At 37.9% G+C, this 25,276-nt stretch overlaps 1 protein-coding gene and 1 long non-coding RNA gene across 5 annotated transcripts in view; one reads left to right on the forward strand and one right to left on the reverse strand.

The window, feature by feature from the left end:
* Nucleotides 1–9,306, reverse strand: part of LOC109264434 (uncharacterized) — a 76,000-nt gene extending 66,694 nt beyond the window's left edge. For both annotated transcript variants that reach the window (XR_008424839.1, XR_002078722.2), the window contains exon 1: nucleotides 8,998–9,306. This is a non-coding gene — a long non-coding RNA (uncharacterized LOC109264434). The remainder of the gene's footprint in view (nucleotides 1–8,997) is intronic.
* VCL (vinculin) overlaps nucleotides 1–25,276 on the forward strand; it is a 110,254-nt gene that overhangs the window by 34,055 nt on the left and 50,923 nt on the right. For all 3 annotated transcript variants that reach the window (XM_019444611.2, XM_019444610.2, XM_019444612.2), the window contains exon 2: nucleotides 2,356–2,426. In XM_019444611.2, the coding sequence (XP_019300156.1) occupies nucleotides 2,356–2,426 (71 nt within the window). The remainder of the gene's footprint in view (nucleotides 1–2,355; nucleotides 2,427–25,276) is intronic.

The following is a 25,276-nucleotide window of genomic DNA, read 5'->3' on the forward strand; positions in this document are numbered from 1 at the left end:
TGTGTGTAAAATAAAAGAAATCTCCATGTGTCTAAATATGAATATCCTTCTAGGCCCTTATACTCAGTATGAACTAGTGACTTTGTTGCTGAACTTCATTTTTTATTTCATGAAATCATGGCCCACAGCTTTTTGAATGGTTGATTTTAGTTGGAAAATATAGTGAACAATACATCTGGAAATATTCTGTCATGTTTTGATCTGAGAAACTCTAGAGAACCAGCTGCTGATTTGAAAGGCTTTTATTATGATACAGGCAGTCTATTGTCTACAAAAGCACTGGCTATTACACAGTGGTATATGTGTTTTTGCTTTTTTCTGAGCTATTAACTTGAGAGAAAAAACTTGTATTCATTAACTTATGCATGACTTGTATTCCCTGAGAATAGTTTATTGTATTATTTTCTTTAGCTGATTTACTGTGCACTAAGGGATTTTTCTTACTTGTTTTTTTTCTTTAAACTCAATCAAAAGTTAAACAGTTAAATGGTAGGATTGAGATACTTTCCATTCTGGATTTAAAAAAAAATTACAGATTTCTGCATTAAACTGTGGTTTATATTTATGATTTAGCACTTTTATGTAGCTTTATATTGGTAAAATGGGTGGGTTTCACCATTTACTATATTCAAGTTTACCTTTCTTTAGAGTACTTTAGAGTATGTGATATAGCTGTAGTGAAAGAAAAATTGACATCCAAGCCCTACAGAGGAATAATTTTGAAGAAAGTGAGTATGTGTACCATTTGTGATATAATAAATATGTGTGCACATAATCTGGTTAGTGTGGCTTTTAATATTTTGATATATTTTGATATTTTTAGATATTACTATTTGGAAGATTTATATGAAATGACATAATTACTACAGTTATTAGGTAGGAAATAATTGCATCTAAATAACCCAGAATAACATTTTAATATTACTTTTTAAATTATAAAAATTGTATATTCACATTTCAGAAGATTAGAAAAGAGGAAATACAGATACAGAATTTCCTAAGCATCATTATAATCACTGTTAACATTTTGTTTTGTATTCTTTCAGTGTTTTGCTTCATACATATGGATTTTTCTGGTTTGTTGTAATCATAGTGTATTTATTATTTTTATTCTTCCTTTTAAATGAAATATAATGTCAGAAAAATTTTTATGTAGTGCTGAGTCTTTATAACCATTGTTTTAATGGCTCTGTAGTACTCTATCTTTATCCTAATTTACTTAGCTGTTCCTTGTTGTTGGATAAGTTATTTAAAAAATGTTTTGGCTTTTATAACTACCATGATAGTGAATATTTTTGTGAATCTTGTTATTACTACATTTGGTATTATTGCTTATAGTGTATATTCTCTTTAAGTGGAATTCCTAGATATGACTTTTCATATCTCTTAACACATACTAGTAAATGCTTTTCCAAATGGAGTATGCCAGTTTACATTGCCATTAGAAGGGTATAAAACTATTCTATTGTAGCATTAAGCATTATATATTATTTTTTAAAAAGTTGATCTATAATTAGGGGAAAAATCGTGTTGCTTTAGTTTGAATTTATTTATTTATTTTTAATTAAAAAAATTTTTTTTTTAGTTTAGAGAGAGCATGAGCAAGGGAGAGGGGCAGGCTCCATGCCCAATGCAGAGCCCGAGATGGTGCTTGATCCCAGGACGCTGGGATCGTGACCTGAGTGAGCTGACATCAAGAGTCAGATGCTCAACTGACTAAGCCACCCAGGCACCCCTGGTGTGAATTTATTTGATTAATGGTGAAGTTGTGTATTTTCATATGTTTGGTTTCTAGTTTCAGCATCATAATTGCTTTATACTTTTTTTCAGTTCCAGTAATATGTTCCCCCCCCCCCCCCCCCCCCCGTATAGACATTTAGCTTACTTATCTTGATTCATTGTACTTCATGTACTGTATTAGAGATATAGGGGTACGTGACTAGCTCCGTTGGTGGAGCATGTGACTCTTGATCTTGGGGCTGTGGGTTTGAGCTCCACATTGGGTATAGAGATTACTTAAATATAAAATCTTAAAAAAAAAGATAAAGTAGTTTGTCAATTAAACATATATACATATATCTCAGAGATGAGTTTATCTCTTTTTTTTACTGTGCTCCGCGGTGCCTTCAAATGAATTACTCTGAACAAGGGGTGGTACATTGTTTGTATCCCATATTGTTATCCAAGTATATTGTGGAAGGATATATGGGAACTGTCTTGATAATTTCAAAAATCCAGAAATTTTCTTTGAATCCAGAAACTTCAATGATAAAGTATGTGTTTCAATATGTTTAAGTATAAGTTTTTAAAAGTCTGAGAATTTATTATTGAATTGTGAATCTTTTTCTCCTGTAGGTTGGAAAAGAGACTGTTCAAACCACTGAAGATCAGATTTTGAAGAGAGATATGCCACCAGCATTTATTAAGTGAGTAAAACATTCTTCTCTTGCTAAGCAGAATAATCCTCTTGGTAGGAAAGAAAATTGATTCCAGGAGCAACTTTTTTTTTTTTTTTTTTTAATATAAAAGTGTTTACAATTGAGATTTTGACTTTTCATCTTATAACACTGTAGTTCCTACTGTTGATTGTATTCATTGCTATTAAGCATTTTTGACATAGTGATTTTTAATGAAAGTTTGACTTCTGAGTTTCATTATTTGGAATGGAAAAGATTCAGAAACATTCTGACCTTAGCAGGCATGAATCTGAGTTATATGCTAAACACCTTTGCTTGGAGATGAGGGAATAACAGTAGATACAAACTTAAAAATTTATTGCAGTGTTTTTTCAGTAACATTTTAAATTTAAATTATATTTACTTATCACCCAAATTCCTACAAATAATTTGCAGGTGTTTTGGCCTATCCTGAGTAAAAGCGGAGATATTAACTTTTGATTAGTTAAAACTTTGTCAAGTTTGTCTTTGCTCAGTGATTTTGTTCTATGGCAGTCAAGACCTAAGTAAATGTAAAGGTTGGTGCATAGGACAGAAAAAAAGTGGAATCTTTACTTTTCAAAAGTCAAAAGTAAGGTAAGGCTATTCAGTTACAAAAAAAAAGTGGCAAAGGATTTGAATAGTCACCTCAAAAGAGGAAATCTAAATGGCCAATAAATTATGAACAGGTACTCTATCTCATTACTCATCAGAGCTGTGCAAATTACTCCATTATAAACCCTAAATTAAGAAGTGTGATAATATTAGTTGTTGATAAAGATGTGGAGCAATTGGAACTCTCATACACTCCTACTGGGAATGTAAATTGGTGCGGCCACTTTGGAAAACAGTTTGGTGTTAGTAAAGTAGAGGACAGACAATTCTCAGAGAAACTTATGCCCATGTACACTAGGATCCATATATGAAAACATTGATATCAACATTGTTCATGATGACTCCACTGGTCTGTTTATTGTAGAATGGATAAAAACAATTATGGTATAGTCATAAATTGGAATACCAATCAATAATGAAAGAGAATTTTTCACTTCAAAATGGTTGATTTTATATTATGTGAATTTTACTTCAATTAAAAAAATGAATGAATCTCAAAAATAAATGAGAGAAATGAATGATAGATACATAGGTAGTCTCCATTTATTTAAACTTCAGAAACATGTAGAAGTAAACTGCCTTAAAAAGATGAAGATAAGTAAGGAAATAATGATTACAAAAGTCAGGGTAATGGTACCTCTGGGAGGAAGGAAGAGGGTTATACTCAGGGTGAGGCCACACAGGGGCTTCTGAAATGGTAATAATATCAAAATAAACAAATAAACGGTAATGTATTTCTTGATGTAAGTGTTGAGTTATATGGGTGATTGTTTTATAACTATTCATTATATGTATGTTTTATACAAATTTCTCTATGTATGTTATATATCACAATTTTAAATAAAGTGAGAAGTATTCTTTTATTTTTAACCTCCTTATGTTCTATTTTCATTGAACAGATGCAAAATTTCACCCATGTTGATGTCTTTTTATTTCTAACTTGAGTGGGTGCTTCTACATAATGGTGTTTCTGTTAATTCTGCAAAATGTTCATGTGTCAGGAAGTAAGGGGCCAGAAGCATCTGTTTTTTGTAGAGCCTGTTTTGTGGGAGTATCTTTTCTGATTTGCCTCACTGGACTTGATAACCTCCAAGGTTTCTTCCAGCTCTAACCAATATGAGCCTACTTTGTTTATGTGCCATTTCATCAGCATGGTAATATTAAGAGGAGTCCTATGCTGTCAGTTAAACATTATAATTAAACTTATATTTACCTTACATTAAAAACACAGATCTTGGGAATGCAAGCTGGTGCAGCCACTCTGGAAAACAGTATGGAGATTCCTCAAAAAACTAAAAATAGAACTACCCTACGACCCAGCAATTGCACTACTAGGGATTTATCCACGGTGTGCTGTTTCGAAGGGACACGTGCACCCCCATGTTTATAGCAGCACTATCCACAATAGCCAAAGTATGGAAAGAGCCCAAATGTCCATCGATGGATGAATGGATAAAGAAGATGTGGTGTGTATATACAATGGAGTATTACTCGGCAATCAAAAAGAATGAAATCTTGCCATTTGCAACTACGTGGATGGAACTGGAGGATGTTATGCTAAGTGAAATTAGTCAGAGAAAGACAAAAATCGTATGACTTCACTCATATGAGGACTTTAAGAGACAAAACAGATGAACATAAGGGAAGGGAAACAAAAATAATATAAAAACAGGGAAGGGGACAAAACAGAAGAGACTCAAATATGGAGAACAAACTGAAGGTTACGGGAAGGGGTGTGTGGGGGGGATGGGCTAAATGGGTAAGGGGCACTAAGGAATCTACTCCTGAAATCATTGTTGGACTATATGCTAACCAATTTGGATGTAAATTAAAAAAAATAAAAAATAAAACAAGTTAATACAAAAAGACATTAAAAAATCATTTATAGATTCACAAAACAGATTGGTAGTTGCTAGAGATGAGGCAGAGTGGAGTGGGGGGCCAAAATGGTGTAGTGGGTCAAACGTACAAGCTTCAGTTACAAAATAAATGAGTCTTGGGGGTTTAATATAAAATTGTTAAGAACATGAATTTTAAAAGTTATCATATGAAAAAATTAAAACTATGGATGGCAACTAGTCTTAATTTGGTGATTCTTTCACAATATATACACATTTAAAATCATTTATACATCTGAAACTAATATAATGTTATATGTCCATTATACCTCAATAAAAAATAAAAAGAGAAAAAAAACCACATAGATCTAGCTCATACCTGTTTGCCCCTCACTCCCTGGAAAGTATAGAGCATGGTGAGATAATGCACAAGGGGTTTTCAACATCAGGTGGGTATTTGAACTAGGTGACCCTACAGAAATTTCCTTTCAACCCTGACATTCAAGTCTATGAAGATCATTTGACTGATTAATGATTTTTTTTTCAGGAAACTAATTTCTGCTCATCCCCAGAAATATATCCTTGAAGTATGCTATGTGCTCTCACAGGCTTCCTTGGGGACTTAGACAAATTAAGGAGTGTGTCCTAGTGATATTTTCCAAAAAAATAGGTAACTTTAAACCAAAACAAAACTTTAGGGGTACCTGTGTGGCTCAGTGGGTTAAGCATCTGACTCTTGATTTCAGCTCAGGTCATGATCTCACTTTTGTGAGTCTGAGCCCTGCGTTGGGCTCCATTGGGCTTCTTCTCCCTGAGTGTGGAGCCTGCTTGGAATTCTCTCTCTTCTTCTTTCTCTGCCCCTCCCCTGCATGCTTATATGCTCTCTCACTCAAAATAAATAAAATAAACCTTAAAAAAAAAAACACCAAAACAAAACTTCATTGATTATCCTTAGTGGTAAGTAGTACACCAGTTCCCTACTCTAGTAGGTTATTTATTTGTTTATTTATTTATTGGTAATTGGCGATTTAAAGAAAAAAATTAAGATTTACCTTGCCTTTCCAGAGGTTCTTCAAAAAAATTAAAAGTAGAACTACCCTATGATCCACAGTTCCACTTCTGGGTATTTATACAAAGGAAACAAAATCACTACCTCGGAAAGGTATCTGCACACCCATATTCTCTGCAACCTTACTTACAAAAGCCAAGACACGGAAACAACCTAAGTGTCCATCAGAGAATGAATGGATAAAGAAAATGTGGTCTGTTTGTATGTGTGTATGTATACAGACACACACACACTGGAATATGGGGGAAATGAGTGAAGGTGGTTGAAAGGTACAAACTTGCAGTTATAAGGTACATAAGTCCTAGAGATGTAATGTACAGCATGGTGGCTATAGTTAACAATATTGTATATTTGAAAATTGCTAAGAGAATAGATCTTAAATGTTGTCTTCACCCACACACAAAAAATTGTAACTATCTTGCCTTCCCTGTACAGACTTTATCTCCGAGTAACCGAATAGTCCTAGTTGATGAGGGGAATTTTAGCCAACAAATGTGAAATTAATGACAGAATTAGGAAGTCGTAATTATGCAATTTTAATTAGGAAGCAATTGATTTAGGTAAAGATCATTAATGGATTTAGGTAAACCATTCATAGGTTTTAACCTTTATTGCATCATGGGGAAAAATCCTGGTCTCCATGGGGAATAAAGGAAAAACACTACGTTATGATCAACTGAAAAACTTACTGAACAGTGTTTTTTTTTTCTTAATGTTTGTTAATTTTTGAGAGAGCGAGCAAGCGCATGAGTGCGGGAGGGGCAGAGAGAGGGAGACACAGAATCTGAAGCAGGCTCCAGGTTCTGAGCTGTCAGCATAGAGCCTGACCCGGGGCTCGAACTCACAAACTGTGAGATCATGACCTGATCTCAAGATCAGGAGTCAGTCACTTAGCCAATTGAGCCACCCAGGTGCCCCCTGGGTGGCAGTTTTTTATTGGGACATTGTTTAGGCCAGTAGCCAGGCTTACCAGAAGTGTGACAAGCTCTTGGAGGGGGCTTGGAGAATGTTTAGGTTGAGCCAGCAGGGTAAGACTGAATAGCTCCAGTAAGGGCAGTAGCCTAGTAAGCATGAGATCGTTTTTGATCTCTTTGTCTCATTTCCTCTTTGATTCCTCCTGTCTGTTGTTAAAGACCCTGAAGGCCAGGTCCAGTAGTTCATATTGAGGGGTTTGAGGGCCTTTATCCAACTTTTGAGGTTTCTTTCTAATGTCTGAGGCTGACTGGGAGATGAAATGCATAGATAGGCAGGATCGATTTTCCTTTGTGAAAGAGAGAGAGAGGGTGCAAGTAAGTGAGGGGCAGAGAGAGAGAGAGAGAGAGAGAGAGAGAGAGAGAATATCCCAGGGAGGCAGAGAGAGACAGAGACAGAGAAGCAGAGCTCACCTGATGTGGGGCTCGAGGTCATGAGTTTGTGAATTTTTAAAGAGCTTCAGTGAGGTGGGTGAGAAAAAGGGCAGAGTTTTCATCTGATCTGTGCATGCTTTTTCTTAACCTTTCATAATTGACCTGTGTAGAAGCTGCCCGCTACATGCCTCTTATGAAGCCGGTGGTCCTGTGGTTGCATTTGGCTTTGTCTCCAGAGGAGGGCTGGTAATTCCATTTGGGCTCAGCTAAGGGAACTGCTGCATTGCTGGGATCATGTTGTACAGGCTCTCTGCAGTTTAGATCATCGGCATATTCAGTAGCCTTGGACCAAATTCTGTTTTTCTCTTCTGGGGTGGTACAGGTGGAGAGAATAACATATAGGTCCCTCCACAATAAATCACAGGAAAGAGTGAGATATTCAAATTCTTTAGTGAACCTGGAAGAATCAGTTGAGAAAGAGCTAAGCTTAAATTCCATATGAGAAAGATCTGGCATGAAGGGAACGTGGACCCAAACAATGCCCCCTGCTGTAGCCACTTTGCGAAGAGGGAATTGGGTGGTGAGAGCATCAGGAGGTTGTTAAGAGTGATCAGAGCGAGAGTGGGCAGGAGAAGGATTGAGAAGTGGAGGCAAGGGCTTAAGGGGGGAAGGAGGGTGCTGGAGGGCCTTGAGGGGAAGGAGGGTACTGGGGTGTGTGTGGAGGTGCCAGAGGATCAACTATGGGTAAGTGGAAAGGTGGAGGTTGGTCAGCAGGGTCAAATCCAAGTTGGTAGAACTGGGGAGATAGAAGGAGCATACGACAGGCAGTGCGAAAGTCAGGATGACCAGCGAGTTCAAAGAAAGCTTGGACATAAGGAACCTCACCTCATTTACCCAGGCCATGACAATATAAACTCAATTGGAGGAGAGAATTGTGGTTAAGAGAGCTGTTCTCTGGCCAGCCCTTCTGGTCATCTAATTAATATTGGGGCCAGGCTGCATTACAGTAGAAAATTAAGACGTTTGGGCCAAATACCTTGTTTCAATTGGAGGTTTTTGAGATTTTTGTAAAAATGGTTTTTATCTATTTATTTTGAGAGAAAGAGCACGTGAGCAGGGGAGTGGTGGAGAGAGAGGAAGAGAGAGTCCCCAGCAGGCTGCAGAGCCAGACATAGGGCTTGATCTCACGAATGGAACTGTGAGATCATGACTTGAGCCGAGATCAAGAGTCATATGCTTAACTGACTGAGCCACCCACGCACCTGGAGGTTTTTGATATTTTTTTAAGGAGGCATCCCAGAGGGGAGTCCTTGGGAGGGGTGGACAAGGTATTGCCCATCTGGAAATCTAGGAGGAGAAAGGAGATTTTGAGGACCAGGAACAAAGGGAAAAACTGTGAAGGGAGACATCTTGACTCAGCGTTCCAGGAAGATGAAACCCTGACCAGTGTGGAGCCTGAGAAAGGGGCATCCCCCCAAACTCAAGGGTCTGTGTGAAGGGAAGGGATTGAGGATCCCAAGACTGCAGAAAGACCCAGAGGAGGTGTCGCTCCAGTGGTGAACTGTTGATTGTTGACTGAGCCCAGTACTGGGGCTTGAACCTTGCCGTGGGGGAATTGGCCAACACCTGGTGGGTGATTGCTGTCAGTGCTCAAGATCTCAAAGCGCCCTCCTGAAAATGAAAATTTGACTCACCTGAGATAAGTTGAGAAGGCGATCTGGTTGAGATGGATTCTGGTCAGTAGGTAATGGCCAGTCTTCTTACGGGCCACCAAAGCTGTTAGGGAATTGCACAAAGCATGTCCAGACAAGCAGGACAGAGTTTATTCACTCTCTAAGGGAGGAGAGGGGCCAGACATCAAGAGAGATGTCGGCCACAAGTTTCTGTCAGGCTGAGCCTTGTAAGGAGTTTTAAAGGATGTTGAGAGGGGACACAGTGTGTGGAGAGAGGGTCGACTCTCGGCCAGGTAGAGTAGAAGATGGTGTGTTTTTCAAGCTGCTCTGTCTGGGGCTCCTCCAGGATGTGGGTTGTGGTCCGACTAGAGAAGAGTATGTTCTGTAGTTGGGGTCTGTTTTCTGAGAATATAGGCCCTGTGACCTAAAAAAGCAGAGTTAGGACCAAGTGCAGACACCTGTGAGTTTTACCTGTAAGCTTGGCTGGGAGGTTGGGGGGACTTTGAATAGATTCCTTTCAATTAACTTAATATGTTACTTGAAAATAGCACAGGGTACAAACAACAATATGGCTGTGGCTGTCAAACAGATTTGGGGGGGCAAATATTCCACAGTTTAAAACATTATAGCTCTTTATGCTTTTCTTGCTTTTCTTTAGAATGCAAATGCAAAATGAAGCAGAAAATTTTTGTAGATGCCTTGACTTGAAGGGGGAGGGGACAGAGAGAAGCAGATGGAAGCAATTAATGACATCCTTGGAACTGTTGAGTAGGACATTCTTTTGGGCTGTTTGGTTGATGTTTGGAGGTTTCCAGGGCATGACAGAGCTTCCTCTGTCATCTACTTTTACAAGCACTTCTAATAGTGTCTGCTTAGGCAATACTAAAGAATAAAAGTTTCAAAAATTTATTCTTGGATCTATTTCTACTCCTAGAATGGTAGAATGTCAGTACTAGAGAAAACAGAATGCTCTTGGTCTGTAGATAGATTTATATCTAAGCAGTCTGAAATATGTTTAGAGATTTTTTTCGGGGCAAGATACGATATTTTCAGGATTTTTGGCATTTTTAGGATTTGGGGGTGTCAAAATCAAATCATGGTCTTATTTGTGTGACTGGCAATTAAGAGCATGTTGACATGTTGGAGAAAATATTTCATATCAGTTAAAATTATATGTCTGAGTTATAATTCTCAGTGAGGGACTTCCATTGCTTGAGCAATTCCTTACTGTAAAAGCAAGAACATTTTAATACGGAGCAAGATTTGCATTGTTACAGGAAGTCTTTCTCTTGGGTGGAGTAAGAGTTATCTGATCTTTAACTGCACTAGCAGAGTTTACAGTTTACTAATTTTACCCAAGATTGAAGTAATAGCCACACTGTTGCACAGGACGTGTGGGATTGCACGAGGATTGCCATAGAAACTGTCTCAATCTTCATAACTTCAGGGGTATAATGTCCCTGCTGTACTGTTATAATATTGGTTAGATTTGCCCTGTAAGAAGTCATGTGTTCCTGTAGAGACTGTCAGGAGAAGAGTATTTTGCATCATCGTCAATCATCATCCTTATCAGGCAGCAGCAGCAGTAATATTTATGTGTAATTGATTGATTAATGGGCTGGACACACTAATTGGTTAATTAAGTATTTATTGATCACCTTCTATTATGTGTAGCACACTAATCACTTGTATGATGTATTGTAAGTTATTTCTTAGTAGTAATAAAATAGCCACATTTGCAAATGCTTTACTTGGGGGTATGTCATACATGTGGGTTTTATTCTTCTGTGTTATCATGGAGGAACAAAGGTGGAAAGCTGCTGCAGAGAAATTTTTAAAAAATGCTTTAAGAAGGGGGCACCTGGCTGGCTCAATTTGTGGAGCATGTGACTCTTGATCTTGGGGTTGTGAGTTTAAGCCCCATGCTGGGTGTAGAGATTGCTTGAAAACAATCTTAAAAAAAAAAAAAAAAAAAAAAAAAAAGAAGTAAAAAGATGCTTTAAAAAGTTTGAAATTAAAGAGCTGTAATGCAGACTGACTTTCACTATATAATAGGAATTCAGAGAAAGTGCTATTGTTGTAAGTAGGAATAGTAGAAAGAAGCTTCCTGTGGGAAATGGAACTTGGTAGGATGGATGTGGGGAAAAGGAAAATACTCTGGGTGGAATGAATTGCATGAGCAAGTCATGGGGCCTGTGAGGAGAGGGACAGTCATGTTGGGAGTAGTAGGGGCTGAGCTAAGTTCTGCCAGGTGATAAAGGCCCTTGAAAGCCAGGCAGAGGAACTTGGAATTGAGTAGCAGAGAAGCTTTCCAGTTCTTGAGCAGTAAGATGACAAGCTGGAAGTGGTTTTCCAGAGTTCATAGCCAAACACTGGATGAATAATAGGTGCTAGTGGAGGAAAGAAAGTAAGCTATGTGAACCTACCAGATCCATTTTCTGTCAGTGTGGATTTACTTCAGATGGATTCCTTATAGGTAAATGTTTATGGCAAACTATTTTATTTGCCTTGGAAAAATTGCTGTTGTAGTGTGCATGGAATTTCATTCTTATTTCTGCAATGGAACAGAAATGAAAAGGAGGGGCGCCTGGGTGGCTTAGTCGGTTAAGCGTCCGACTTCGGCTCAGGTCATGAACTCGCAGTTTGTGAGTTCAAGCCCTGCGTCAGGCTCTGTGCAGAGCCTGGAGCCTACTTTGGATTCTGTGTCTCCCTGTCTGTCTGCCCCTCCTCTGCTCGTGCTCTATCTCTCTGTGTGTCTCAATAATAAATAAATGTTAAAAAAATAAAAAATAAATAAATGAAAAGGAAGGCAGTTTATGGACCCTGTATAAGAGTGTTCAGTATCTGAATGTATCAAAATGTGTCACTTGTGAGGTGGTCTAGTGCTATGAACTCCTTAAAAAGGGCATCAGTGGCTTTGTTTGTTGGCAGGCAAATGATAGTTTCATGTAGAACTGTAAAGTGTTGCCAGTTTCTGTCTCAGTGCTGCTCTGAACAGTCTGCTTGAAATCATTCACCAGCTTGGATTATTTTTGAAACATATTGTGATGTCTAGGCCTATTGAATAAAAGAATGTTTCTAAAATACTGTGTGAAAGGGCTTATGTACTGTTGACAATCTGCATGATTAGCATTAATCATATTTCCTAGAAAATTGCCTTGTTTTAACTCTTAAAAACTTTATTAGTTAAGCACAATTTTACCTTGGTTGATACTCATGTCCTACAAAGAAGACGTTTGAAAAGGATTGAAACATGCTTACATTTAATTTAGATCTCTTTGACCTAAAGTAGTAGTGTCATATTTTTAGATCACCAGCCTGTATATTTAGCTTTTTCTTTGCTTATGATCTTGAACACTCAAAATAATCTGTGATGAAATTTGTATTTTTAAACGTTCTTCTCAATGAACGTGCCCTGAATATCTCTTTTTAGAATTAATTCTTTGATTATACCACTCAATGCACTTTGCTTATCTGGGCCTAATGTGCGATTCTAATGCTTTATTTTTTTAACTTGAGTTTTTGTGTGTGTGTGTGTGTGTGATTATTTCCATTGCTATTTAAGAGAAGATTTGTGTTTCAACATAGATGACCAAAGTTCTGTGAGACTATTCACATCTGCCAGCTGACTTGCTTCATTTTTGACCTAGAGCAAACACCCAAACTTTAAATAGTTCACCTTTGAACTTGCCATATTAAACATATTTGGGTACTACTGTTTTTCAGGGACTTTTTTTAAAAAAAATGTTTTTTAATGTTTATTTATTTTTGAGACAGAGACAGAGCATGAACAGGGGAGGGGCAGAGAGAGAAGGAGACATAGAATCTGAAGCAGGCTCCAGGCCCTGAGCTGTCAGCACAGAGCCTGACATGGGGCTCGAACTCATCAACTGATGAGATCATGACCTGAGCTGAAGTCAGATGCTCAACTGACTGAGCCCACCCAGGTGCCCCTTCAGGGACCTTCTTAAACAAAAATGGTTTAACTTTTGAGTCTTGTCAATGATGAACTCTGAGTCAGTATTATTGATTTGCAGAAGAGTTCTAAACAGTTTGGCAAAGATTTGATCCTTGGTTTACTTTGTATACCCTTTATGATTAAGAAATCATACACAATTTTAATGTGTAATTCTTTGACTTCGATTTCTAGAGAGTAATCAAAATCATATGATTGAAAGGAACTCAAGGGACCAAGGGAACTCACCTTTTTGAAAAGCATATTATTGGGCCAGGTACTTATGTATTTTCATTTTCTTATGTAATTCTGAGAACATCAACTTCAGGATATTAATAAAATAATTCTACAGGTAAAAAACTGAGGCTTGACGAACTTTAACTCACCCAAGGTTGGCTCAGCTTGTATGTGGCAGGACATGTTTCCTATTGGTGGTTTCATGGCTTCTTCTGAATCCACGGTCTTTCCACAATCTGACCTTCCATGAGGGTCATGTAGTCCATCGTCCTCTCCAAGGCAGTGCTACTTTTATGCCACTCTTAGAAGATAACAGTTTACACTTTTCCTAAGTATTTCCAGAGAAGGAATATTACACGTGTAATTTGTGATGTATTGTGATGTCTTGCAACTCTTAAGCTATAAAGAAGTTAAATTCATAACATTTTAAAGTTAAAAGGAATCCTAGAGATTATTTAATCCAGCTGCTTTATTTTATAGATGAATTGAGGTCATTGTCTATGTCAGCCCTACTGCCCCAAGCCAAACAAACACTATAAATAATTAGACACAGATATTCCCTTAATTATTACCTTGACTGTCCATATATAGGTCAAGTCCCAAATCAAGAAGTTCTCAAGATTGAAAATTTTTTTCCCACATCTGTTTAAAATCTTTATTGCTCTTTCCTTAGTACAGCAAAATAACCTTATAAAAATAGCTCCATTTCTTGAGCACCTTTTGTGAACTGGATACTTTAAGTTGTACTATTATGATTTTTTAATGTTTATTTTTGAGAGAGAGAGAGTGAGGGAGAGAGTGCATGTTCATGTGGAAGGGGAGGGGGGAACAGCAGAGAGAGGGAGAGAGAGAATCCCAAGCAGGCTACAGAGCTTGACCTGAGCTGAAATCAAGAGTCAGATGCTTACTGACTGAGCCATCTAGGTGGCCCTAAGTTGTATTATTTAATTCATCTCATCTTGCAGTTGAGGAAGCTACGACTCGGAGAAGCTCAGTAACTTGTTGCAAAGTCACTCAATACATCAATGTCAGAGGTAGGATTCAAACCCTGGACTGACTCCCAGGCTGTGCTCATTCCGATATGCTAAGACTCTTTTTCTGTCTTTATTATAAGAACTTCTTATAACATAATTACTGTGATGCTTAAATGTATGAGATAATGAATGTGAAAATACGTGGGGGAGGGGGGAAAGACATTAATGATTATTACCCTCCTTCCTTGGCTTCTCAATCTTTTTTTCTTACTCATTTTCTTCAAATAAAGTTAGTTGCTTTTTAAACTTTACTCAGAGAAAAATTTCCCCTCATTTATTGTTGCCTGTAGTAAGGTCTTTTAAAAAAAACCCAAAAAACTAAAAACATGATTGCTTGTTTTTATTTAAAGTTTTTTCTGTATCTATTGAGATGATAATGCAATTTTTATCCATTACTTGATAAGATAGTCTCTGGTCTACTGCATGAATATCAATTTTCTGCGATAAACCCTGCTTGGTTGTGATTTAAAAAAGAAAATGCAGTGCTAAATTCAATTTGCTAATATTTTTGAAAGATATTGCTTCTTTGTTCATGGGGTGTCTTGATCTATAATTTTCTTGTTCTGTTCTTATCTGGTTCTGGTGTCAAGGTTATTTTAACTTCATGATATAAGAGCTTTTTCTAGTCTTTGAAACAGTTTACAGAAAATAAAGATTATCTGTTTTTTGAAAGTTTGGCCAAACTTACATGCAAAACTCTGGGTCTAGTGTCTTTGAGAGAAAGAAACTTGATTATTCATTGTCTCTTTTTTTTTTTTTTTTTTTTTTGTAACTCAGGTTTTAAATTCATTTTGAGTCAACTTTGGGCTTTTTTTTGTTTTGAGTCAACTTTGATAATCTGATACTTTTCTAAGAAATTATCCATTCACCTAAGCTCACAAGTTTATTAGTATGAAGTTCATAATAACCTATTATTATTTTTCATCTGAGTTACATCTCTAGTTATATCACTTTTTTTGTTCAATATTATTTAGTTCTGCCTTTTTTCTTTATTTATCACTCATTTAGAAATTTATGTTTTATTATATCCCCCCAGAATTCTTCTTTCATGTTTATTATTTACTTTAAGATTATTTTTTATTTTTTATTTAATTGAAGTATAGTTGACATATGATGTTATATTAGTTTCAGGTGTACAACATAGAGATTTGACAAGTTTATCCTTTGTGCTTGCTCATAAGTGTAGGTGCCATTTGTCACCATACAACACCATTGACTTTATTTCTTATACTATAACTTTTATTCCTGTGACTTATTCATTCCATATTGTTTATTATTTAAATGCCTTATTTTCAATATTTCAGTCTTTATGTTCAGTCTTCTTGTTTTTAAATAAATATAGTTTAGATTCTTAATTTTGTTCTAAGTTCTACTACAAGTTTGGAAGCAGCTATAGGTACTTTTTGTTATTCAATGTATTTAAACTAAAGAAAAAGATAAAAGCAGTTCACCCATTTCTCTCACTCCCAAACCCTGCCTCTGGCAACCACCAATCTCTTCTCTGTATCTATGAGCTTGGCCGGTCAGTCGGTTGGTTGGTTGGTTGGTTGGTTGGTTGGTTATTCCTCCGTCCATCCATCCGTCCATCCATCCGTCCATCTATTTGATTTATTGCTTTCACATGTAAGAGAGGTGATGTGGTATTTGTCTTTGTCTGACTTATTTCACTTACCATAATTCTCTCAAGGTCCATCCATGTTGTTGCAAATAGCAAGATTTCACTCTTCATGTATATTTCATTTCATATCTATATTTCACTCACACACACACCACAGTTTCTTTATCCATTCATCCATCAATGGATACTTAAGTTGTTTCCATATCTTGGCTATTGTAATAAGTAATACTGCAGTGAACATGGTGCATATATCTTTTCAAGTTAGTGTTTTCATTTTCTTTGGGTAAATACCCAGAAGAAGAGTTGCTGGATCATATGATAGTTATATTTTTAATTTTTTGAGAAACCTCCATAATGTTTTCCAGAGTGGCTGCACCTGTTTACATTCCCACCAACAATGTACAAGAGTTCCCTTTTCTTTACATCTTTGCCAGCATTTGTTATTTCTAGTTTTTTTGATAATAGCCGTTCTGTCTAGGTGAGGTGATCTCTCCTTGTGGTTTTGATTTGCATTTTCTTAATGATCATTGATACAGAGCATCCTTTCATGTGCCTGTTCGCCATTTGTATGGCTTCTTTGGAAAAATGTCCATTCATATTTTCTGCTCATTTTTATTTGATTTTATTTTTTATTTTTTTCTTCAGCCCATTAAAAAATTTTTTTTAATGTTTATTTATTTTTGAGAGAGATAGCACGCATGGGGGAGGGGCAGAGAGAGAGACACACAGAATCTGCAGCAGGCTCCAGGCTCTGAGCTGTCAGCACAGAGCCCGATGCGGGGCTTGAACCTCACAGGCTGTGAGATTATGACCTGAGCCAAAGTTGAACACTTAACCAACTGAGCCACTCAGGTGCCCCTCTTCTGCCCATTTTTAAATTGGATTGTTCGTTTTTTTGTTCTTGAGTTGTAGGAGTTCTTCATGTATTTTGGATATTAGCCCCTTATCAGATATATGATTTGCAGATATTTTCTCCTGTTCAGTAGGTTGCCTTTTCATTTGGCTGATGGCTTCCTTTGCTGTGCAGATTTTTAGTATGATGTAGTTCCACTTATTTTTGGTTTTGTTGCTTTTGCATTTGTTGTTCAGATTAGAAAAATCATTGCCAAGACCAGTGTCAAGGAGCTTTACCACTTATGTTATCTGCTAGGAGTTTCATGGTTTCAGGTTTTATATACAAGTCTTTGATCCATTTTGAGTTAATTTTTGTGAGTGATAGAAGATAGAGGTCCAGTTTTGTTCTTTGGCCTGTGGCTGTCCAATTTTACCAACACCATTTATTGAAGAGACTGTCCTTTCACCACTGTATATTCTTTACTTCTTTGTCATATTGACCATATATGTGTGGGTTTATTCTGGGCTCTCCTGTTGCATTGATCTGTGTGTGTGTTTTTATGCCAGTGCCATACTGTTTTAATTACTGTAGCTTTGTAACATAGTTTGAAACCAGGGAGCGTGATGCCTCCAGCATTGTTCTTCTTTCTCAAGATAGCTTTGTGTACTTGGGGTCTTTTATGGTTCCATACAAAGTTTAGGATTGTTTGTTCTATTTCTGTGAAAAATGCCACTGGAATTTTGAGAGGGATTGCATTGAATCTGTAATTGGTTTGGGTAGGATGGACATTTTAACAATAATAGTTCTTTTAATCCATGAGCATGGAACACCTTTCTGTTTGTGTCTTCTGTTTATTTCATTGATGTCTTGTTTTCAATATATATATAGGTCGTTCACCTTCTTGGTTAACTTAATTACTAGGTATGTTATTCTTTTTGATGCATTTGTAAATGGGATTGTGAATTTTCCAGCTATAGACATTTAATAGTTGTAATTTTGGTTGTGAATTCATCCTTCATAATATGCTTTATTCAGGAGTATATTTAAAAAATTTCAAAAGTCTTTTTACTATCTTTTTATTGTTCTATTTCTAATTTAAATTGCATTTGCCCAAAACATGAATGACATAATATCAATTCTTGGAAATTCTCTTGTGATATAATATGCGGTCAGTTTTGTGTGCTATGTGTGCTTGAAAAGAAAGTATATTCTCAGGGAGCCTGGGTGGCTCAGTCGGTTAAGCATCCGGCTTTGACTCAGGTCAATATCTCACAGTTTGTGCATTCAACCCCCATGTCCAGTGTTGTGCTGGCAGCTCAGAGCCTGGAGTCTGCTTCAGATTCTATATCTCCGTCGCGCTGTCTCTCTCTCTCTCTCTCTCAAAAATAAACAAACATTAAAAATTTTTAAAAAAGAAAGTATATTCTCTTTTGCTTGGGTTAGGGTTTTCTTTATATCAGTTAGGTCAGTGTATAAAATATTATTATTATTTTAAGGTTTTATTTTTAAGTAATCACTACACCCGAAGTGGGGTTTGAACCCACAACCCTGAGATCAAGAGTCGTGTGCTCTACTGACTGAGCCAGCCAGTCACCCCTAAATATTATTGATCAAACTGTTTATAGCCTTACTATTTTGTTTGTCTGAATTATCAGCTTATGATGATGTATCTTGAAATCTATAGTAATTGTGGGTTTGTCAGTTTTTCTCATAATTGTCAGTTTTAGCTTTATATATTTCAAAGCAATAGAAGTAAGTGGTTATAGGTTATAAGGTTATATGTAGTAAGTGGTTATAAGGTTATGATTCTCCTGGGTCCTAAATTCTGTCAATTATTTTGTTATTTATAGTCCTTTTTTGAGAATGACTTTTGGCTGATGTTAGTCTACTGTTGACTTGTTATCTCAAGATTTTTAAAGACCATATCTTAGTATTTGGCAGTTTTTTTCATAAGTAAAAATATTCTCTTATTGTGTCTATTCCACCTCATTTTGTGTTTAGGCATTTATACCTCTAACTCATTCATTACATTGTGCTGTAGAACAGTGACTGTCAACTTTTTCAGTGTAAGGACCATCAAATAATAATAGACTTTTGTTATTATTTGATAAGGAGTGAATAAGAACAAAAGGTGAAGTGATTTTATAATGTTTTCTGTATTTATTTTCCCCCAAACTCCAGCTGTTTAATAACAAATGCTTCCCCACCCTCACCCCATCACAGCAGCAGGAAAATCACCCATCCAGTTGTGGGGGGGGAGGGGTGCACTGCAGAAAGCAGGGAACAGGGAGCAGCTGGTGAAGGGCTGGTCAGGCTCCTGCCCCCCATGTCACTGACTCTTGGGAGCATCAAGTTGGGCTGGCACAGAAGCCTTTCCTCTGCCCAGCCACCAGCAGGGAGCTCCATCTAAGGGAGGCTGGGTCTCCAGCCAGAGAGCTTGAGAGGAAGCCAGGGCCGGCAGCGGGAGCAAGGGGATGAAAAGGGAAGAGACTCTGGTCTGCCACCAAGTCTGGGTCTTCTGGCTTGCCTGTGCCAAGTCCAGCTGCCAGGGGCGGGCCTTGCCCATCAAGAGGCTGCTGCCACTCACATGGACCTGGCCTCCCTGGCCTTCCTCTGAGACCTCACAGCCTCGTTGTGGGCTTTATGCTTCTCTGCCAATTTGGTGTCCTCTTGGATTTTGTGCCTCTTGCCAAATATGATCTTGTTATAAAGGTACTTCTCCTGCTTCATCATCCTGATGGCCAGGCACTTGGCTTAATTCTCCTCCTCTTGGGCCAGCCGCTGCCTGTCCTCCAGCTTCACAGTGCGTGCCATCACTCTGGGCTTCTTCCCCTCCATCCTCTGCTCCTCCAGGGCTATCAGTCAGGCCTCTAATGTTTTAAAATAAAGTTTTGTTTTAGTCATCACAACAGCCTTAAGATACATTAAAAATCTACTGGTATCTGTAAGACACGCTTACTTCTATGTTCATCTGTTTCTGCTGTAATCCTAACATGAGAGAGAGGAAGAGCCATAGGAGCCAAAGGACCTACAGGTAGCAGATTTCTTGCCTGAACTTTGCAGGCTTGGAATCTCCTCTCCCTTATCAGATGTCAGATTTGAACAGGGGGTGAAGGCAGTGGGGAGAAAGACTATGACTAGTCATTCAGGCTTTAAAGGATTCAGAGGGTATGACTCATACTCTACCTTTCAAATAAGTGGCCTACCAAAACTTGAAGAGCATGTGGCTTGGACAGAGGTGACACTTCTCATCCGCCTTGCCCACGTGCCACTTCCTTTTCAGTTATCTGTTGGCTCTGGCAGAATCTGTTTTGTTTGAAGGCGAAGTGAAAACTGGTCGCATACTCTCCTACTCTCATCTGAAATAAAAGAATTTAGTGAGCCTGTGGTGTTGGTATCTCAATGTACATATTCTAGCAAAAAGAGGTTGGTGTGGCCCTTGAAAGGCTTTGAATGTTTTAAGTATGATTCACTGTGGTTTTTAATTTTAGTTTTGGGTGTATACATGCAGTGTCCTGTGCTATCACTGAGTTAGGAAAGGGATAGGAATAATTCATGGATGAGGCCTGTAGGATCTTTAAATCTGGGAGCACAGGGTTGGAACAGCCTGTTTTAGTGTTATCACACAGTGTACACGTGGGTGAGTGGCTGCTGTGTACTTGCTACATGAACTAGATTAAAGTTTGTCATTGTACTCTGTGTTCCTGACTCCCTCCTAAAAACCGTAACTATTCTTGTGGCCTTCACTCAGGTTTCTAGATGACTAATGGCTGAGGATCCTTGACCTTTCTCAAAATGGTAACACTGGGACCAAAGCATATTGGCTAGTCCTAGCTCTGGGATGCCACAGGATGAATCTACTTTTGCTATTTCAAAGTAAAATTTATGCCAAATGGCCAGTATATAAAAGAAAAGTTTATTTTCACACAACTCCCTGAGTCTTTTGTGATCTTCACATTATTTTTATTATTACTTTTTAATCCTATGTATATAAGATCTGAGGATGAAATGAATGGATTATAGAGGCAGTACTTCCTATTGGAGGGATACTAGAAAGGCTTGAACTGCCAGTTGCTGATGCCTGGAATTTCACTGGAGCTTGTTCCTCAGGTTAACAATTTAAACCCTTAAATGCCTGGTGAAGGGAGAATTTTTGACGCCTCAGCAGTCATTTTCACTCATCATACTTGTGGCTGAGACTACGCTCTAAATATGGGAAAGCAGAGAGAGTTTGAGAGCCTGACCCTTACCCTACCCCCTGGCATCTCTCTCAGGCCTGGACTTTAATATTCCTTTCAAATGAGACCATATATATAGTCATAGAGAAAAAGGAGCCTTAAAAGGTGTTTTTCATGCAATTAAAATTATTAAATGTAAACACTTAAGTCTATGCCAACCATTTTTATGACCCTGTTTTGGCATTTCTTCATTTTTAAATATGATGGACTTCTCAAACTTGGAAGTGATCTGGGCCTTTCTTGACCTCTGAGAGACACTACCTAGATGGCAAGGAAAGGAAAGCCTCAACAGGGATTAAGATGAGAGAAGGAATAGTCTTGACAGGCCGTTTTGCCTGCCAAATACTTATGTCAAGGCTAACCTGGTTGGTAATGGCAGTGATGGAGGTGCTGGGCGCAGTGGCCACAGTAGGGAAAGCCTCACTGACCAGTTGATTGTGTTTTCTTTCTTTTGTCTGTTACCTTCCCATTTTCCAAATGTTGTTTTGTGCGATTGGACATGCTTGTGGCCTAACCATCTCTCTCTCTTGAAAGGATAAGACCCAAAATGTATGCTTCTTTGGGTGTGCTCCAGGGTAATCCGACTTCCATGAAATCAAATTTTCAGGTGTTCTTCTCCATAGCACTTCAGTCTTTGGCAAACAGAATGCATTTGTGTGTGTGTGTGTGTATGTGTGTGTGTGTGATAGTATGTATAACCTAAACCTAAATGGCTGTACTTACTAAGTTCAGATTAAAAAATTTTATTTTAAATATTTATTTATTTTGGCGGGGGGGGGACAGAGAGAGAGGGAGACACAGAATTCGAAGCAAGCTCCAAGCTCTGAGCTGTCAGCACAGAGCCCGACGCGGGGCTCAAAGTCATGGACCGCGAGATTATGACCTGAGCTGTAGTCGGACACCTAACCCACTGAGACACCCAGGCACCCCAGTTCAGATTTTATCAGTGGATTTGATATAGGATTGTTCCCCCCCACACCTGACCACCCCAACATGTTTTTTTGAGGTGAGGTATAGTTTCACTTGTTGAATGTTTCAGAGAGGTTTTCAGTTAAAAAAATTTTTTTTAATGTTTATTTATTTTTGAAGGAGAGAGAGACAGAGTGTGAATGGGGGCGGGGCAGAGCGAGAGGGAGACACAGAATCCAAAGCAGGCTCCAGGCTCCGAGCTGTCAACACAGAGCCCAAGGCAGGGCTTGAACTCATGAGCTGTGAGATCAGGACCTGAGCCAAAGACGGACACCCAACTGACTGAGCCACCCAGGCACCCCATTTAGTTTTATATTATGGAGCGGTATATGTCTAAATAGGCCTATCAGACTGTCTCCCTGACATTATTTTGTTCCAGGGCACTCTCTTTTTCCCTCTGCTGAATCAATGAGCTGGGATTTGCTGGTTGATTTTTTTTTTTTTTTTTTTTTTACAGAAGCAGATGGGAGATTGTTTGGTTTCAGAGTGAATGAGTTACTTGTACTTAGTGATAGTAGGCTGCCCTCTCTGGTCAAACCACACTTATGGCAAATGCATGGTATTTTTCACAGAAAGAACTGTGTGTGTGTGTGTGTGTGTGTGTGTGTGTGTGTGTGTGAGAGAGAGAGAGAGAGAGAGAGAGAGAGAGAGAGAGAGAGAGAGAAAGAGAGAGAGAGAGGAAGGGAGGGTAAGAGAGAGAGGGAATATTATCCCATTGGAAAAACAACTCCCAAGATGCTGTGAAGAGGATCATCTTTATAAGTAGTGCTGAGCTTCTGAGGCAGGAGCAATGTTGTCTCCACCTTCTCTATCACCACTTTCCTAATTTCCCAAGTAAAAAGGACTACTTCTACTTTTATGTCCCCTTATCCTCTGCTGGAGGTACTTCTAAATACTAATTTATATTTGTTTGTTTACATGTATGTCTCCTCCTACCAAAGTTGTAACCCCTTAAAAGCAGGGACTTAAAAATACTTTCTTTTTTAAAAAAAATTTTTTTTTAATGTTTATTTTTGAGAAGAGAGAGACAGAGCATGAGTTGGGGAAGAGAGAGAAGAAAGAGGGAGACACAGAGTCTGAAACTGGCTCCAGGCTCTGAGCTGTCAGCACAGAGCCCGACGCCCGAACTAACGGACTGCAAGATCATGACCTGAGTTGAAGTCAGACGCTCAACCGACTGAGCCACCCAGGCACCCCTTAAAAATACTTTCTATTCCTGGGTATCTTATAGCATGTAGTAGGTCCTCAATATGTTAGATGAACAGATGGATGAAGAATTAAATTCAAGTAATTTAAGAGTGGATGCATTCTGGTAGAAGCTTTAAAAATGACTTAAGGTAATCTTTATAATTTCTGGATCTGTTTTTCTCATATTTCTTAAATTAAAAATTCAGCATAAACTTAAGCTTGATAAAGTGATCACTGAAATCACATGGAACTGAGTAGTTTGGGATCTTTATATATCTTAAATTGTATCAAGTTATATCATGTGTAATTCTGGAGAGAATGGATTTAGTAGGTTATGAGTGAACATATTTTGGGTCCTGTGAGGCTGTCATTAGTCCATTGATCTAAAGCATAAGAATTTTCTATGCTTTAATTTTCTTTCAATTTATGTTGAAGACTCAAAGGCAGAGAGAAGTTTTAACTTGTGATACACTTGATTGATTTAAAGTATCTAAGTCAATATTATTAGGATAGAGTCAAGAAATATAATTATTTAGGAAACAGACCTTTTTCCTATTGTCATTCTCTGAAATGCTTTTTAAAAATTTTGGATTTGTGTTAAAAAGGAGATTGGGGCACCTGGGTGGCTCAGTCGGTTGAGCATCCGACTTCAGCTCAGGTCATGATCTTGTGTTTTGTGAGGTCAAGCTCTACGTGGAGTTTTGTGCTGACTGCTTTGGAGCCTGAAGCCTGCTTCCTAATTCTGTGTCTCCCTCTTTCTCGGCCCCTCCCCCACTTGCTCTCTGTCTCTCAAAAATAAAGAAACATTTTTTAAAAATTAAAAATAAAAGACTTAAAAAAAGTAGGAGATCACTTTAAGAAGTGAGGCAGCTTGAATGTTTAAAATCTCATTTTCCGCAGACGAAACAGACTTCTGTCTGTTTCTGACTACTGGTTAGTCATGGTGGGATTTGTTTGGCTTTTATGAATGCCATTAAATTTTAATGTACAGATCAGATGTCTTATTGTAGAAAAATGGTACAGTGTCTGTTTTAGACCTATCAGTTTACCACACAAGGGAACCATTAGTGGAGAATCAAATTGATTCCTGCAAAGCCTTTTGATTTCATCATCTTTTTTCTGTTTCTTTTCTCCATGATGGTTATTCCTTTCATTTATTTATTTTTCTTTTATTTTTTTCCAAATTTGAAACACTTAGGCAGTAATCGAATCCTTGCAAGTAGGCGTAGTACAACAGTTGCATTCTGTGATTCTTGTTTGTTTGCTTTAATTTCATCAGGGTTCATGTCACCTGGGAACAAAACCAAGTTTTGTGACTTTTTAAAGTTAATGATCTCTATGGGTGAAAATTCCTGACTGCCTATACTGGGTGAAAATTCATTTATTTACTCATTCAGCAAATATTTACTGAACATTTGTTATGTGTTGGGCATTCTCTGAAGACATTAATGAACAAGATAGACAAGGTTCTTAGCCTTGTTGAACTTAAAGTCTTGTGGGAAATAGAGAAAACTAAACTGAGAGGGTGTGAGCAGTCTCATGGGAGCACATAGGAGGTGTACTTGTAGATTTGGGATGGTTTCCTGATAGAAGAGTCATTTAAAGGCAGGGTCTAAGAGAGTAAGTAGTGGTTAGGGGGAGAGAGGGGGGAGAGAGAGGTGTTTGAATTCGAGGGAATGGATATGAAATATCTTGAAGCAAGATGCCAGTGCTCTTTAACTAAATGTCTTCAATGAGTGGTTGGCTGTCCTTAAAGGTCTTTTGAAATATTTCTCTTGAATATTTTAAAGTTTTCATTGAAACATTTTTATTTATTTTAATTCCAGTGTAAACATACAGTGCTATGTTAGTTTCAGGTGTGCAATGTAATAATTCAACACTTCCATACATTACCCAGTGCTCCTCATCACAAGTGCACTCCTTAATCCCCATCACTTATTTCACCCATCCCCCAACCCACTTCCCCTCTGGTAATCATCAGTTTGTACTTAACAGTTAAGAGTCTGTTTCTTGGCTTCTCTCTCTCACTCTTTTTCCCCTTGCTCGTTAGTTTTGTTTCTTAAATTCCATAAACATTTAAAAATAAGTGTAACTAGTTTTACAGCATGTATTTTCTGCCATATTGTGTATTATATACCTGTCTTAAATGTTTCCATGTAATTTGGCTCATTTGATTTATGGAAAGCATCTGCCGTTAATCATTGGCAAAGCCAGTTCTCACTGTCT

This window comes from Panthera pardus, unplaced genomic scaffold (assembly GCF_024362965.1).
Source record: "Panthera pardus isolate Hobbes unplaced genomic scaffold, ASM2436296v1 HiC_scaffold_22, whole genome shotgun sequence".
Taxonomy (NCBI): Eukaryota; Metazoa; Chordata; class Mammalia; order Carnivora; family Felidae; genus Panthera; species Panthera pardus.